Here is a 12,903-nt window from a genome sequence, read left to right as displayed (position 1 = left end):
AAATAACTTACACAAGGTGAACAAACCATAAATGCTAATTACAAAGTGCTTTAAATTTGATCAACTCATAATTTTGCAAGTAAAAAGAACACCAAAGGGTTTATGAAATCAAGAAAACTCTATCCTTATAAAGAACAGGCTGCAGTGAGGAGCACTGGTTAGGGCTCTGGCTTTGAACCTGGAAGACTGTGCATTCTATTACTGGATAACTGCAATACTACAGCAACACCGACTTTCTCTAGCAAAATCCCCACCATTATAAGCGAGTATAAATAAATGGTACTTTGTATAAAAGCACAAGCCAAATAAATATAAATAACTCCACTAAAGTACTCAAACAATTAAAGCCTTAATAGACCTAATGTTCTATTAATGAACAGTTCTTTCCAGGCCCTATGCGGACAACACAATCCGGAAGGTGAAGAAACAATAGGGAAAAATATCATGCAGGAGTGGGTCAGGAGACAGGGGGGCATGTCCGAGGTGAGCAGGTGTCCAGGGGAAGTGAGTCCGGGGCAAACAATCCAAGCATAAATCCAAAAGGGAAATCCAAAATGGGAGGCAGAGTCCAAGACCAGGGGATCCATCCAAAATAATTAAAAACCAGGACCGGGTCGGGACCAGCGGGACAGGGAATCAGGAACAGGAAACTAAAACCATAACAGAGCCAGACACAGCAGGACCCCCCAGGCTCTCACGAAACGGGATTCAATGTAAAGCCCCAGGCAAATGCCTGCGTCTGGCTTTAAAGGTGGAACTAAAGAGGGGCTGGAATAAGGAACAGGTGTGGGGAATGGGACAGAACGAGGAAGGGCTGGAGCGCCCTTAAGAGGAGGAGTAACGATCGTGACACCTAATAATTGAAGTTCTTTAATTGATTCCAGGTTTTTAAACATGTAGGAGGTTGTCATTTAACTAGTGCATTTCTTGAGTAACTTAATTTTAAGCAACTTAAAATCTCCATCCTTCGAGTAGAAAAATAAACGTGAAAAGGTTCTAACCAAGCAAACTGTTCATTCAATGAAGGTATATGAAGGTATAATGAAAACCAGCAGGTAAACAGTATGGGTTCCAGGATAAGGATAGATTAAGACATCACTCTCAAGTACAGTTATATGTACAGTATTTTGATGTACTGGAGTTGAAAGCAGACCACAATCACAAAGTTCAAAACAAGGACTTGTAAATATTTAAAGATTTTAACATGAGATTTAAAGGTATCGTTGGCATAAGGGTTAAGAGGCTGAGCTCAAGATTGGTGGGTTGTGGGTTTGAGTCTGTGATGCAACACTGCTCTTGAACCCTGAGAGAGGTACTGTACCCAATATGCTCCAGTCCACCCAGTGTTTAACTGGAACCAGCTTTTTCCGAGGGTAGACACCGTCATGTAAACCAGGTAAGCCCTGGCCTGAAGAGTAATTTAGGCTGAAATATGGAAATTACCTCATTCCTACCCACATGAAATACAGAAAGGGGCAGACACAAGTGTAATTATGTACAGTACATGACATGTACAGTAAACAGAAATTGCTAAATGCGAGAGATAAAAAACTTCCATGATCACAAAATATGTGGGACAAAACCCGACACTAGCGATGTGCAAAGGCCTGAAAGTTATATATTTAAAAGAAATTAAAAATATTTTTGACTCTTTGGGTCACACAACCCCCCCAAAAAAACAATTAAGAAAAAAATATTTTTAACATCAAAGTTTTGTAAAAGAAGACCCCGTCACATGATATGGTGTTTTCTCTCTAACTGGTCCATGGAACTGTGGATGGTCCCCAGCAATCAACTGCTGAGCAGTTTCATAATGTCACAGCTGGATTCCACTTCACATGTAGCTCACACATTAGTGCTGATTGTGGCTGCAGGGAAGACCATACTGACACATACGATTCATAAGATCTCTCTCATTAGTTTTCCTTCAGCTCATTACAACAGATGTGACTGCCTGGCTCACTTGCATTCCTAATTGATACAAAAGAACCCAATTATAGAACACAGCAGTGCCATCTTCATCTAGCAAGGAAATGAACCACTGCTCATTACTGTAGCCGCATTAATCTGTGTGGGTAAACATAACAATTACCTCTATTTGGAAAATTAAAATGCAGTATACAGTAGCTGATATTTCTGGAATATATCACGCTTTCCATTTTCTGTACTGCATTATAGAAGAACACAGATATTTCATTTAATAATACCTCCTACACTACAGAAGCTCAGCAAATGGCACATACCTGTATCTTTTGCTAGTGTCAGAACAACAAGACGATATACAGTACAGTACAAAATACTATAATGATTGCCTGTTTAAACAAGTTGATTGTGAACAGTTGCAGTTGCTTGAATATGTCAATAAGAACCTTTGATACCCTGTGTTTCTATGCATACTGTAAATCCTAAGTGCTGGAGGGGACTCCAGAGTTGTATTCCTTGTTCTCTGCCCAGGTCCTTGGCTTTGTGTTGGCTTGTGTAGCCAGCAGCCATATCACCCTGCAACTCACAACTGGCAACCCACTGAAGCAAAACAGGTGTGAGCCTGGACAGTACCTGGATGGGAGACCTCCTGGGAAAAACTAAGGTTGCTGCTGGAGGGGTGTTAGTGGGGCCAGCAGGGGGCGCTCACCCTGCGGTCCATGTGGGTCCTAATGCCCCAGTATAGTGATGGGGACACTATACTGTAAACAGGTGCCGTCCTTCGGATGAGACGTAAAACCGAGGTCCTGACTCTCTGTGGTCATTAAAAATCCCAAGGTGTTTCTCGAAAAGAGTAGGGGTGTAACCCCGGTGTCCTGGCCAAATTTCCCCCCTGGCCTTTATCAATCATGGCCTCCTAACAATCCCCCTCAATAAATTGGCTTCATTACTCTACTCTCCTCCCCACTAGTAGCTGATGAGTGGTGAGCGTTCTGGCGCACTATGGCTGCCGTCGCATCATCCAGGTGGATGCTGCACACTGGTGGTGGTGGAGGGGAGTCCCCATTACCTGTAAAGTGCTTTGAGTGGAGTGTCCAGAAAAGCGCTATATAAGTGTAAGCAATTATTAATTATTATTATTGTGTAGACTGAGGGTTGGGCCTCCTTGGAAGGGAACAGATCCCTGGTAGAGGTCCAGCTGGGCATTGGCCCTGTGTAGGAAATTCAACCCCAAAATGCAGGTCTTCTATGGGAGCAACAAAGATTAGTCTTTTAAAATAGTGGTGACCCACTTATTTTGACTGCAGATGTTGAACGGTACATGAAAGCCTCCTCTCCTGTAGCTTTGCTGTAGCTTCTAGTCGGTTGGCAGCATCTGGACACCCAGTGAGTAGAAATCAGCATGAATGATAATGAATAAGAATAAGAAGTGCAGAATAAGAAGCTGGAGAAGACTGTTTGGGCTCACTAAGAGGTTTATTGCCCTTTACTTTGCAGCCAGTGTGTTAGTCAGTGGAGCTAAAGGCCTGAGAAAGAGAGAGGAAAGGGCATTCCTCAGGATGGATACAAAAGGGTAGCAGACAAAGTGTGTGATCTCTTCCCATTTTTATACAGGAGAAAGAGGGAAAATAATAAGTCTTAAGGTGAAAGGGAATACTGTATACATACTTGAAGTATACAGGCAGCAATACTGTATACAGTATTTCAGGTGGGTAGCCACGTCAGCATGCATAGGCTGCAAAGGAACAAGTAATAGGTTTATTCCGTGGAGCCTTCTTCAGATGTTATGCATTCACACCTGAAGAAGGCTCCACGGCCGAAACGTTGTGTTTTCTTCTTTTTTTCAGCATGGAATAAACCTTTTACTTGTTCCTGTATACAGAATGTAGTATAGTGAGTAGACATAACGAGAACGAGAGAGTAGGAGGCGGGAATATATGGTGTAAGGGCGTGATTTGTGTAGTTAATAAAATAGTTAAAATAATATAAGATCGGCTCTTTATTAAGATACACAACACAGTATGTTCTGTTACCGAGAAATAATACCGAATTAGAGTACAATGCTTAAATTACACCATTCAAAGAAAATGTATTTTAAAACTCAGTAAAACCTCCTAAATGGCAATTAATACTATGTATGAACAACATTTTTGGGCACTTTGATTTGTCTGATGGATTCAATCCTTATTTCTATAAATCAGACTCCAAATCGATCTCATCACATTGATTTTTACGGCAAAGAAAGAAAAGTTATTATATTAGCTCTTAATCCAAATAAATGTGTCGTTTAAAAAATGTCATCTAAATGATTTTATTACATTTAGCGATTGTATATAATTATCAGAGCTTTGCCGTAAGTTTGGTCAATGCGATGTAGCTCCTCCCCTCGGCACTCACTGAAACTCTATGGAGCAGCTAGCAACCACTTGCAAACATACAGTACATCACTCAAAGAAACTGGTGGGTCCCGGAGTAACTCTGACAACTGGGAATTTAGAGAGAGTGACCGCCACTGTAAAGTTTATGCATCCAAAATTTTACTAAGTCGGGCACCGACGAAACACAATGAATAACGAATTTCCTCCCAAACTCAGCACTGTGCTAATGACACCTGACCCGCACTACATACCAGGGTAAGTGCACTGGCGCACATACTGTAATTTATAATTGAATCACATAATAACATAGTTGAGTTTACGAATTTCTCCATTTTTAATTAATTTTGTTCAATGATTCACCATTTTTATTATCCTCATTTGCTGCTGTTGTTTTTGGTAGCTGACGGTTTTACAGTGTGTGGTTTCAGCCACAATGAGAAACTGCTAACCATATAGTTTTTATCGTTTTAAAGCAAGTTGGTTAAAAATGTTAAAAATTAGCTGGTAGCGCGATAGAAATGTCTAATTTCACTCAGAAAATCTAAAGGTATTAAAATGTTTGCAAACTGCTGCTAAATTGACATTTATTTAGCCATTACAAAAATCTATGCGTAAGTTCTGTGAATTTAAGCATTACTGGAACTGTACATTAAATATAGTATATACTGTACATATCGCTCTCCATTGTGCTCAGTTTGACCCGTGTGAAAGTGTGACACGGTGTCCTGTGTTAACTGTCGCCCATGGCAACAGATCACCAAGAATAGTTGGTGGATGCAGGGGGCATTGATATTGTTTTGGTCTTATTTCGCAAAGACGTCTAGTAACAATAAACAAAGAGAATTGCATCTTATAGAGTTTGTCAAGGTTAGCAAAGTGCAATAGCAGTCAATATTATGTTACATTTTTTATCACTTCCAATACTTGTCTGTGGTGTAGTGTTAACATTTTCAGCTTTTATGGATTCTAAAACAAAAGTCACCTCGAGTTAATATTATAATATGCAGCAGTTTATTGTTTGGTGAATTATTTATTCAACTGTACAATGTTTTTAATACTAAACCTTTTAAATTTTCATTTTGACTTGACATCAGTGTTGTGCAAACACAATTCAGGGTAGAAATACCCCCTTCTTTGCCATGTATATTTTTGTTTTCCTCCACTGTCTGGAATTACAGCCCTGATTGTCACTTCTGTGTTGTAAAGAGAAGGAGATTAAAGTAATGTGAAAACAAATGAACTTCTGACCTTGTGCTTTTATCCACATTCTGCTTTACACCACATGAACTTTGCATGTGGACGACTGTTGAATCCTGGAAAAAGGAAATCAGATTTGAACACCTTTCAGGCCTAATATTACCTCACCAGTAGAGATTTGTGACATTTTGAGAAGAAAATCCATTTCCCCTGCCCCCCTGACAGTAATTTTCTTGCTCCTAAAAATGGAGGTTCAGCACCTGTCACACCCGACATCTCTCCCTAGAGGGCGCTCCACTGCTCCCGTTATTGTCCTTGTGATTAAGCTCCCCAGGTGTACCCTCTTAGGTGTCTTATTTAAAGACTAGCTCCTCCAGTCCTCGGGGCTCATCATTAGGGTAAAGATATCGCAAGGCCCGCCTAGCACCAGGATACCCTACGTCCGACTCCTGAGGGCACAGGCCTCATCCTCGACACCTCCCGCTTCCTGAGCCCGGGGTCTGGAGGATCTCGCCCCATCACCCTAGGACCTCCATGTTTTGTCTGTTCGTGTTTTCCCCCTTCCCGGGGATTTTAACTTTGTCGCGTCCCAGGATGGATTACTTGCTGCTGGACTCCTGAACTGGGCCCTGACCTGCCTTCAGAACTGTTTGGATTTGGATGCCGTTCTTTGTCTCCCCTGTTCACTGTCTCACGGACTGTCACTATTATTTTGTGCACTATTAAACAGCTGTGTGTTTCCTTTTACCACGCCTTCTGTTTTCTCCGGCTCTTACCGCATTGCATAGGGTCGACTACAAGACCCGGCACGGATCTCAGTCCATGTCCGTAACAGCACTGTAATCGGACACCGTCCTTTCTGGGCAGGTATGCGGGGTACTGCCCTCAGCTGAAGTACAACGTGGGGAACACGTACGGGAAACTGACGGCCCGACTCCTGACCAGCCCAGATGTTCCTCGCTCGCAGAGACTCGTCCTGCACAGCGGGAGGTTCCCGTCGACAGAGACGGACACGGGCCCCCGAGACGAGATCTGGAGGAGTCGCCAAGGAGACCAGAGACCGCTGGAGAGGATGATCCCTGGATACACAGGTCGCCTTTCTCCTCCAGCCTCTTGTCTCTGACCTTCATTCTAGATTGGAGCAGTAGGCCTCTATGTGCTCTTTCATTGCCTGGGAGTGCTTGCCTGTCCATTTTCCCTCTTTCTCGAAACCTTCCTGCACCTTATTCCCACTAGATCTTCTGTGATCCTCGATTTCCTCTTTTCCACCTTAAAACGTCTCCCTTTTCCTTCCTATCTTTTCCCTCTTTCATCTGCACATGTTGATTTTTCACTGGGGCTTTTGGTCCCATTTCATCTTTGGTACCAGTTTGTTTTGGATTTGGCATTGACAACTAAAATGAGAGACTGTGCTCCTTTTTATGCTTTTTAGAAAATCCTTTGAATCACAAACCAAGCAGTTTGAATATTTGTAGACCACACATTTAAACCTGTCAGGGGACTGCAAACAAATACATGCTGACCATGTGAGAATCTGAATCTGGGTTACTGCAGTAAATTGGAAACAACTGGACCTTCCATTTAGTGAGTAATCCCATTTAAAGTGTTGGTTCTGAGGTTAGTGGGTTATGTCATAAATGGAAATAAATCATGTAAAGGTAGAATTAGAGCCATGTGTGTTCTTTGTTATCTGGCACAGCTTTGTTGAAAAGAGTAATAATCCAGGGACACTTGGTTAAACAAATATTTACAGTATTACAATGACAAGAGATATACTATACTACACACCACAAACCATACAACACACACGTTACTCTATGTACAGTATTTATAAACAAGGCGTTTCAGAGGCCTAACATTCTGGTCAACCAGAAAACCCCAGACTGCTACTAAGCATTGAACTCTTATTAGCTACAGAGGCAACATAAGAGATAAGCAGCCTTCTAACTAAATATGATACAAGCTGCATCTAAATCTCTCTCTCTGCACCCCATATGCCATACAACAAATGGGAACCTGTATCCCTATCCATAAAAATGCACCCTAAGCTGGAAATATGTTTCTAACTGAAGTATGTTTTACCCAGGAAACCCAAGTTCCTGAAAAACACAGAATAGCAAGCTCTCTCTAACAAGGTTCAAATACAGTACTTCGCTCCAGTCAGGTTTGGTTTTGATGACCACTCGCCTGGCGCAAGCTTCAAGTCCCCACTCCTCCGGACTCCTCTCTCTTCTCTCTCCTTCTTCCCTGCTTCTTGTTTCTTCCTCTCTCTTCTCTGTGCTCTTTATGTCATCTTATACTGTGTGTTTCTGTGCTGTGCCTTGACAGTCATTAACCCACAACTTACCTAGGTATACAGTACTAAGATAAGCTTAAGAAAGCTTATTTCTTAAGAAATGTTTATTAACTTGACTAAACCAGCAGGAAACCTACAGTTACACAAGATACAAAAGTTAATTTCCAATTGACACAATTAATTTGACTGTTTCACATATAATAGTGATTTACTAAAGCTTTACAGTTATTGTTTTTTTCTTGCTCACAATGATATTTGATGTTCAAGTCATGCCACTGTAGCATGTGGTCAAATAAAATGAAATGATATGAAAAAGGGTACTGTACAGGTTAATTTTATTCTCTTGCGAAGGAGTGGTTTAATTGTTATTCAGTCTGATCAGAAACAACACAGAAGGCACAAGAATTTTAAAATGCCCTTCTCTTTGTGTTTCTGTGCCTACAGGCTTTGTCCCCAAAAGCCAGAACTACTTCTCCAGGACTTATGCAGAGACGTGTCGAGAAGCGCTTTCCGAGTTTGACAGGGAACAGCGGCTCAGATTCGAGAAGGCAGCGGCGCCTGACTTTACACCAAAACACAGCAGCAGCCTGCCTGAGCGCAAAGTAACTCCTCCCCAGATCGCCAACCTCATACCAGTCCTACCTTCAGCTGTTAGTTTTAGATGTTGTGGATAAAATGCAGCATGACTTAGCTTAGATTTCCAATGACGTTTCAGTTCGTTTGACTGAGATCTGTACTGGGGCAGGATCAGGTTAATAACCGCTTCAACGTATGACCTGTTTTAAAATGTGGTGGAAAGCACCTTTGGCCTCAATTACTGCAGACAAAATTTCTAATCTTTGCAAAGTGTAATTTTGTACATTCTTCCTGGCACATCTGCTCCAGTTAGGCCTCACCATAGATTTTCTATCAGATGCAAAACTTGCCAGAGCAGTTCAGTGTGGTGTGGACCTTGGGCTTCTGGTCCTCGTCCTGCTGAACTGGGAGTTTGTGGTGCCTGGATAACTCTTGAAGATTTCCCTCTAGGATTTGCCTGTACTTTGCACCATCCCTCTCTGTCCTTCTGCCAAGCCTCCCAGTCCCTGCTGATTAGAGAATCCCCGTCGCCCCCTTCTGGCACATCTGCAGGGTATCTCATATTAGATTTGACATGAGTCCTTTTCAGTCAAGGCTTCTTTTGTGGGGGATATGGTCAATGTAAAAACAGAGACCCCCCCCCCCCGTCTTTAAATAAGTACTGCACTGTTGTATTCATCCCTAACTATTCTTGCTGTACATGAGTGTGTGCGTGATGTGCACCAGGTATATCAATCTTTGAAGTTATGGAGTCCCTTATGCCTGTACACAGACGGATCAGTGTAGGTGATGATGATACCCCACCTTCAGTAAAGTGTAAAATGTAATCTGCCAAAGTCATTTCATGTTGTGCTCAGGAACAGTATTTTATGTTCAACTGCAAATCAGCTTTACACCTTTAACTCCAAAACTCAGCAGGAATGAAATGATCAAAAATAAAAATAAGACCTTATTAGAACTCTGAAAACAGAAGTCTGTGTCTAGTGGAATACAATGCAGTAATGTCAGCAAAACCTGCAGTGTTCATTTTGATAATTACTGGTCTGCATAAAAAAAAGGTTATTTTGAGAGTTTATTTCTGTGTAGTACTTCTGCAAAACATGAAGGTCAGGGATGTATACTGTGAATATTGAATATTGTGCAAGGCATTGTACATATTTATCACTATGAGTTTTATCCCTTTATTGTTCTTCAGTTTAACAAGATCTCTTCTCAAATTAATGATTGTGTTTATTGAAAACCATCCACAAAAAAATAAAGAATTTAAGAAATTAACCAACAGTGAATTATGTCTGGATGTCTATCCACAGCTCCCTCGCTATAACACCGCTCTGGCACCCATTTCCAAAGAGGCATCTCCGTATCTCTCCCCAGAAGCCTGGCATCCACATGGCTCCCCGTATTTCATGGACAATGAAAACCCCCACAAGTATTTCATCTCAGGTAAAAGACCTTCTCTAATAAAACCAGTTAGTGTGTGATGCAAATCATCACATATCCTACAGTACATACTGTACTTCCCTTTCTTAGGAGTTTAGAAGTGGAATGTCACATGCCACAGGCAATTTGTATAGATGTTAAAAAAGAAGACCCAAGGTACAGAGTCCCTTGATGCACCACATGTAACTTGTTTCTGACCGCTATCAAGGTGGTACTGTTATCGCTTAGCAACAGATCGGCTGGATGCTGTAATGCAGACTGAAGCCAGACATGCAGCATTATGCTGTATAATATGATGGATGGCAGCCTTTCATGGAATGCAGTTTTTATATGGAGCAAAAAAAGACTTCCTCAGAAATAATATATTATTTAGTAATTAAGTCTTAAGATTTCTTTGAACTCGAGGGATTCTGCTGCAAACTGCACTCTCAGTGTTGGACTGTGTTTTTCCACACAGGCTTCACTGGATATGTCCCGAAAGCTCGTTTCCTCATGGGCACCGGCTATCCGATAACCACCAACAAGGCCCTTATCCAGTTCAATCAGGAGATAAACAAGAGTGACCCTGGTACATTCCCACTTCCAGGGGAACCCAGAGTGGGATACAGTCTTCCTCCGATCTCCACGATCTACCCATCAAACCTGGGTCTCTTGCCCTCCTACACTGGTCACGTGCCCGGTGAGTGAATCACATCATCGGCATGTAGGATCCCCAGGCATCAGGGACTGCCCTAGGGCAATTGTGAACAGCCCCATTCCTGTAGATTGTGATCTGCGGAGTCAAAAAAGGCTACAGAATATCTCAACAGCGTTTACCTTAGATGCTGTAGGGAGAAGGTTGCAATGTTCCACAACTTGCAGGGTTTTAAAAACAATCTGCTGTTTAGGTAAACAAAAATGCAAATACACACAGGAAGGGTGAGCTTTCAAAACCAGTTTAAAAGTATGAGGAGCAAATGTCAGTTTTTCACATCATGTAAAGATAGTTGGAGGGATATATCCTTTTATAACTGAGACTTTTACAAGCATGGATATGTAACAGTAAGTTGTAGTGTATTAGTATAAAATAGTAACAGTATATAAACAGATCAAATTTGACTTGATAGTATAGCATGCAAAATACATATTGGGAACTATTAGGTATTTTGGTCAAGCATTTACAATTCAAACTAAACTGAATGTTTGGGGATGTTATGCTTTCAGGTACAGTTTGGAACGCACTGTACAGTATGTCTACAAGTTATAGAAACTGGAGGTGGTGTTCCAATCAAGTAGCTGCTGTATAGAAGGCAAATCTTGAATCTATCTAGACATCATAACATAGAGTTAATATAGAATAGCCCATTGTGTTTATTTACTGAACACAATTAGTTGTGTTTAATAAAAGTATGAATCAGGTACACCAGCTTCAATTTTTTTTTGTATTTCTGAAGACTCATGGTTTTCTGCATCTTCTTTCACTACAGGGTACAGGTTCCAGTATGGCCATACCTTTGGACATCTCACCCACAATTCCCTGGGTCTCAGCACTGTTCAGAAACAGATGGCAGCTTAGTGAAGACCAGCCCTGAAGTGGTAACCTCTTCACATTGTCAGTGAAATACAGGGATAAAACTATCAACTCCTGATTCCTGCAGTGATTCAGTGAAAAAGAGGACTGATTTATTTTACACTCAGGTCTTTTTCAGTTGTTTTAAAGTCTCTGAGTTCTCTTTAGAAATAGAGTAGAGATTTGAAATGGATGAAGTTTCCAGCATGTGAACAGCATTTAATCAGGTCTGAAAATTAGGCTGCTACAGTCTGTTTTAAGCTGTTTACTCTTTAGATGAGCCAGATCACAGCACAAATGATTTCCATGGGCAGGGGTCAGCTTTATTAACTTCATTTGAAATGTCAATTTCTTCTACTTATCTGATCAGTAAAAAATCAAAGGTGCAATATTAAAAAAAAACCTACTGTTATTTCAGATTGATATATATTGATCTTCATGTGGTGGATTTGATTGAATTTGATGTTTTATACCATTACAGTGTTCCATTCTAATGCACTGAACAGTGAATAAATTATATTGATAAAGCCCCAAACACTCAATGAAACTGTACAATCACTCACAAAAGTATCTGGTATTCTGTTAAAATTCTTTTATGCCCCTTCTGTACAAATATGGCTGTTTCCTTCCTGCTGTGAAATGTTATGGACATTTGTTTAGCCACTTTGCACTTTAAAGCAATATTAATAACACTCGATTATCTGTTTGACCTAACTCATGATAAATATTGTGTCCTTAATGAAATGTATTGAAAATATTTAAAGGCCTTTTTAAATATGATCTTTACAGCTCTCTGTATAAAAAGTGCCATTTTATTTCACTTTCTTTTTAGTCTGGTTTCCAGTTTATTCTGCACAAGTACGTATGTATAAAATAATTCTATAATGCATAATGTAACTCTTATTCTGTAAAAAATATAAGATCTTAACTCTGTGGTTCTTTGTTAGGATCATCTGTGAAATATGAAAACCCACAGTACCTTGGGAACGTCTCATTTCACTTTATTTGAATAGGAAAAAATATCCATTTCCTATTTTTTCATTATATGAATTTTTTTTCATTATATGCTTTCCAATGCTGTTCTAAGATGAAGATCAATTAAAAAATATACATTTTTGTCCATTTTAACTCCAAAGAAGCAACAGGGCTTGACGGACAGTATTACATGACAATATTTGATGCCTTTTATTCTTTTGCAGAAATGTGTGGCTGTACAGCCAGCACCCACTAGAGGCCGGTAATCATGCAGACAAATAGAATAAACACTTAACTATGTGCTGCTGTATTTTTGCAGTTCGGATATTCAAATTGTTATTCAAACTGTTTCATTTCAGTCACAATCGTATAATTTTTTGCTGAATTTTACTTTCACATTTCAGCTGAATTTTTTGCTGATATTTAGTTTGTTTTCTCCATGTCCCTGTGCAGTTAAGTCATAGGCTTTTGAATCAAGCACTCAGAATGATTCCCTCTAACTTAAATATGATCTAAAAGAATCTCAATTAGATCTGAAGATCTGAATTACATTGGCCTAAGATTTAACG

At 40.4% G+C, this 12,903-nt stretch overlaps 1 protein-coding gene across 1 annotated transcript; it reads left to right on the top strand.

Annotated features, from left to right (window-relative positions):
- The first annotated feature begins 4,333 nt into the window (after positions 1–4,333).
- cimip2b (ciliary microtubule inner protein 2B) lies at positions 4,334–12,487 on the top strand. Its single transcript, XM_006626681.3, has 6 exons — positions 4,334–4,556; positions 6,366–6,589; positions 8,239–8,396; positions 9,681–9,813; positions 10,268–10,489; positions 11,277–12,487. The coding sequence occupies exons 1-6, from the start codon at positions 4,489–4,491 to the stop codon at positions 11,363–11,365; spliced, it is 894 nt and encodes a 297-aa protein (XP_006626744.2). The 5' UTR covers positions 4,334–4,488; the 3' UTR covers positions 11,366–12,487.
- Positions 12,488–12,903: the final 416 nt, after the last annotated feature.

This window comes from Lepisosteus oculatus, chromosome 3 (assembly GCF_040954835.1).
Source record: "Lepisosteus oculatus isolate fLepOcu1 chromosome 3, fLepOcu1.hap2, whole genome shotgun sequence".
In the NCBI taxonomy this organism is placed as follows: Eukaryota; Metazoa; Chordata; class Actinopteri; order Semionotiformes; family Lepisosteidae; genus Lepisosteus; species Lepisosteus oculatus.
Note: the sequence above shows the minus strand (reverse complement) of the source record. Positions and strands in the feature narration are given on the sequence as shown.

Excerpts from the sequence above, each read along its gene's own strand:
- cimip2b (XM_006626681.3), top strand. The coding sequence starts at position 4,489 with ATGAATAACGAATTTCCTCCCAAACTCAGCACTGTGCTAATGACACCT. Across the intron at positions 8,397-9,680 it reads GCAGCCTGCCTGAGCGCAAA|CTCCCTCGCTATAACACCGC; the intron begins GTAACTCCTCCC and ends GTCTATCCACAG. Across the intron at positions 10,490-11,276 it reads CTACACTGGTCACGTGCCCG|GGTACAGGTTCCAGTATGGC; the intron begins GTGAGTGAATCA and ends CTTTCACTACAG.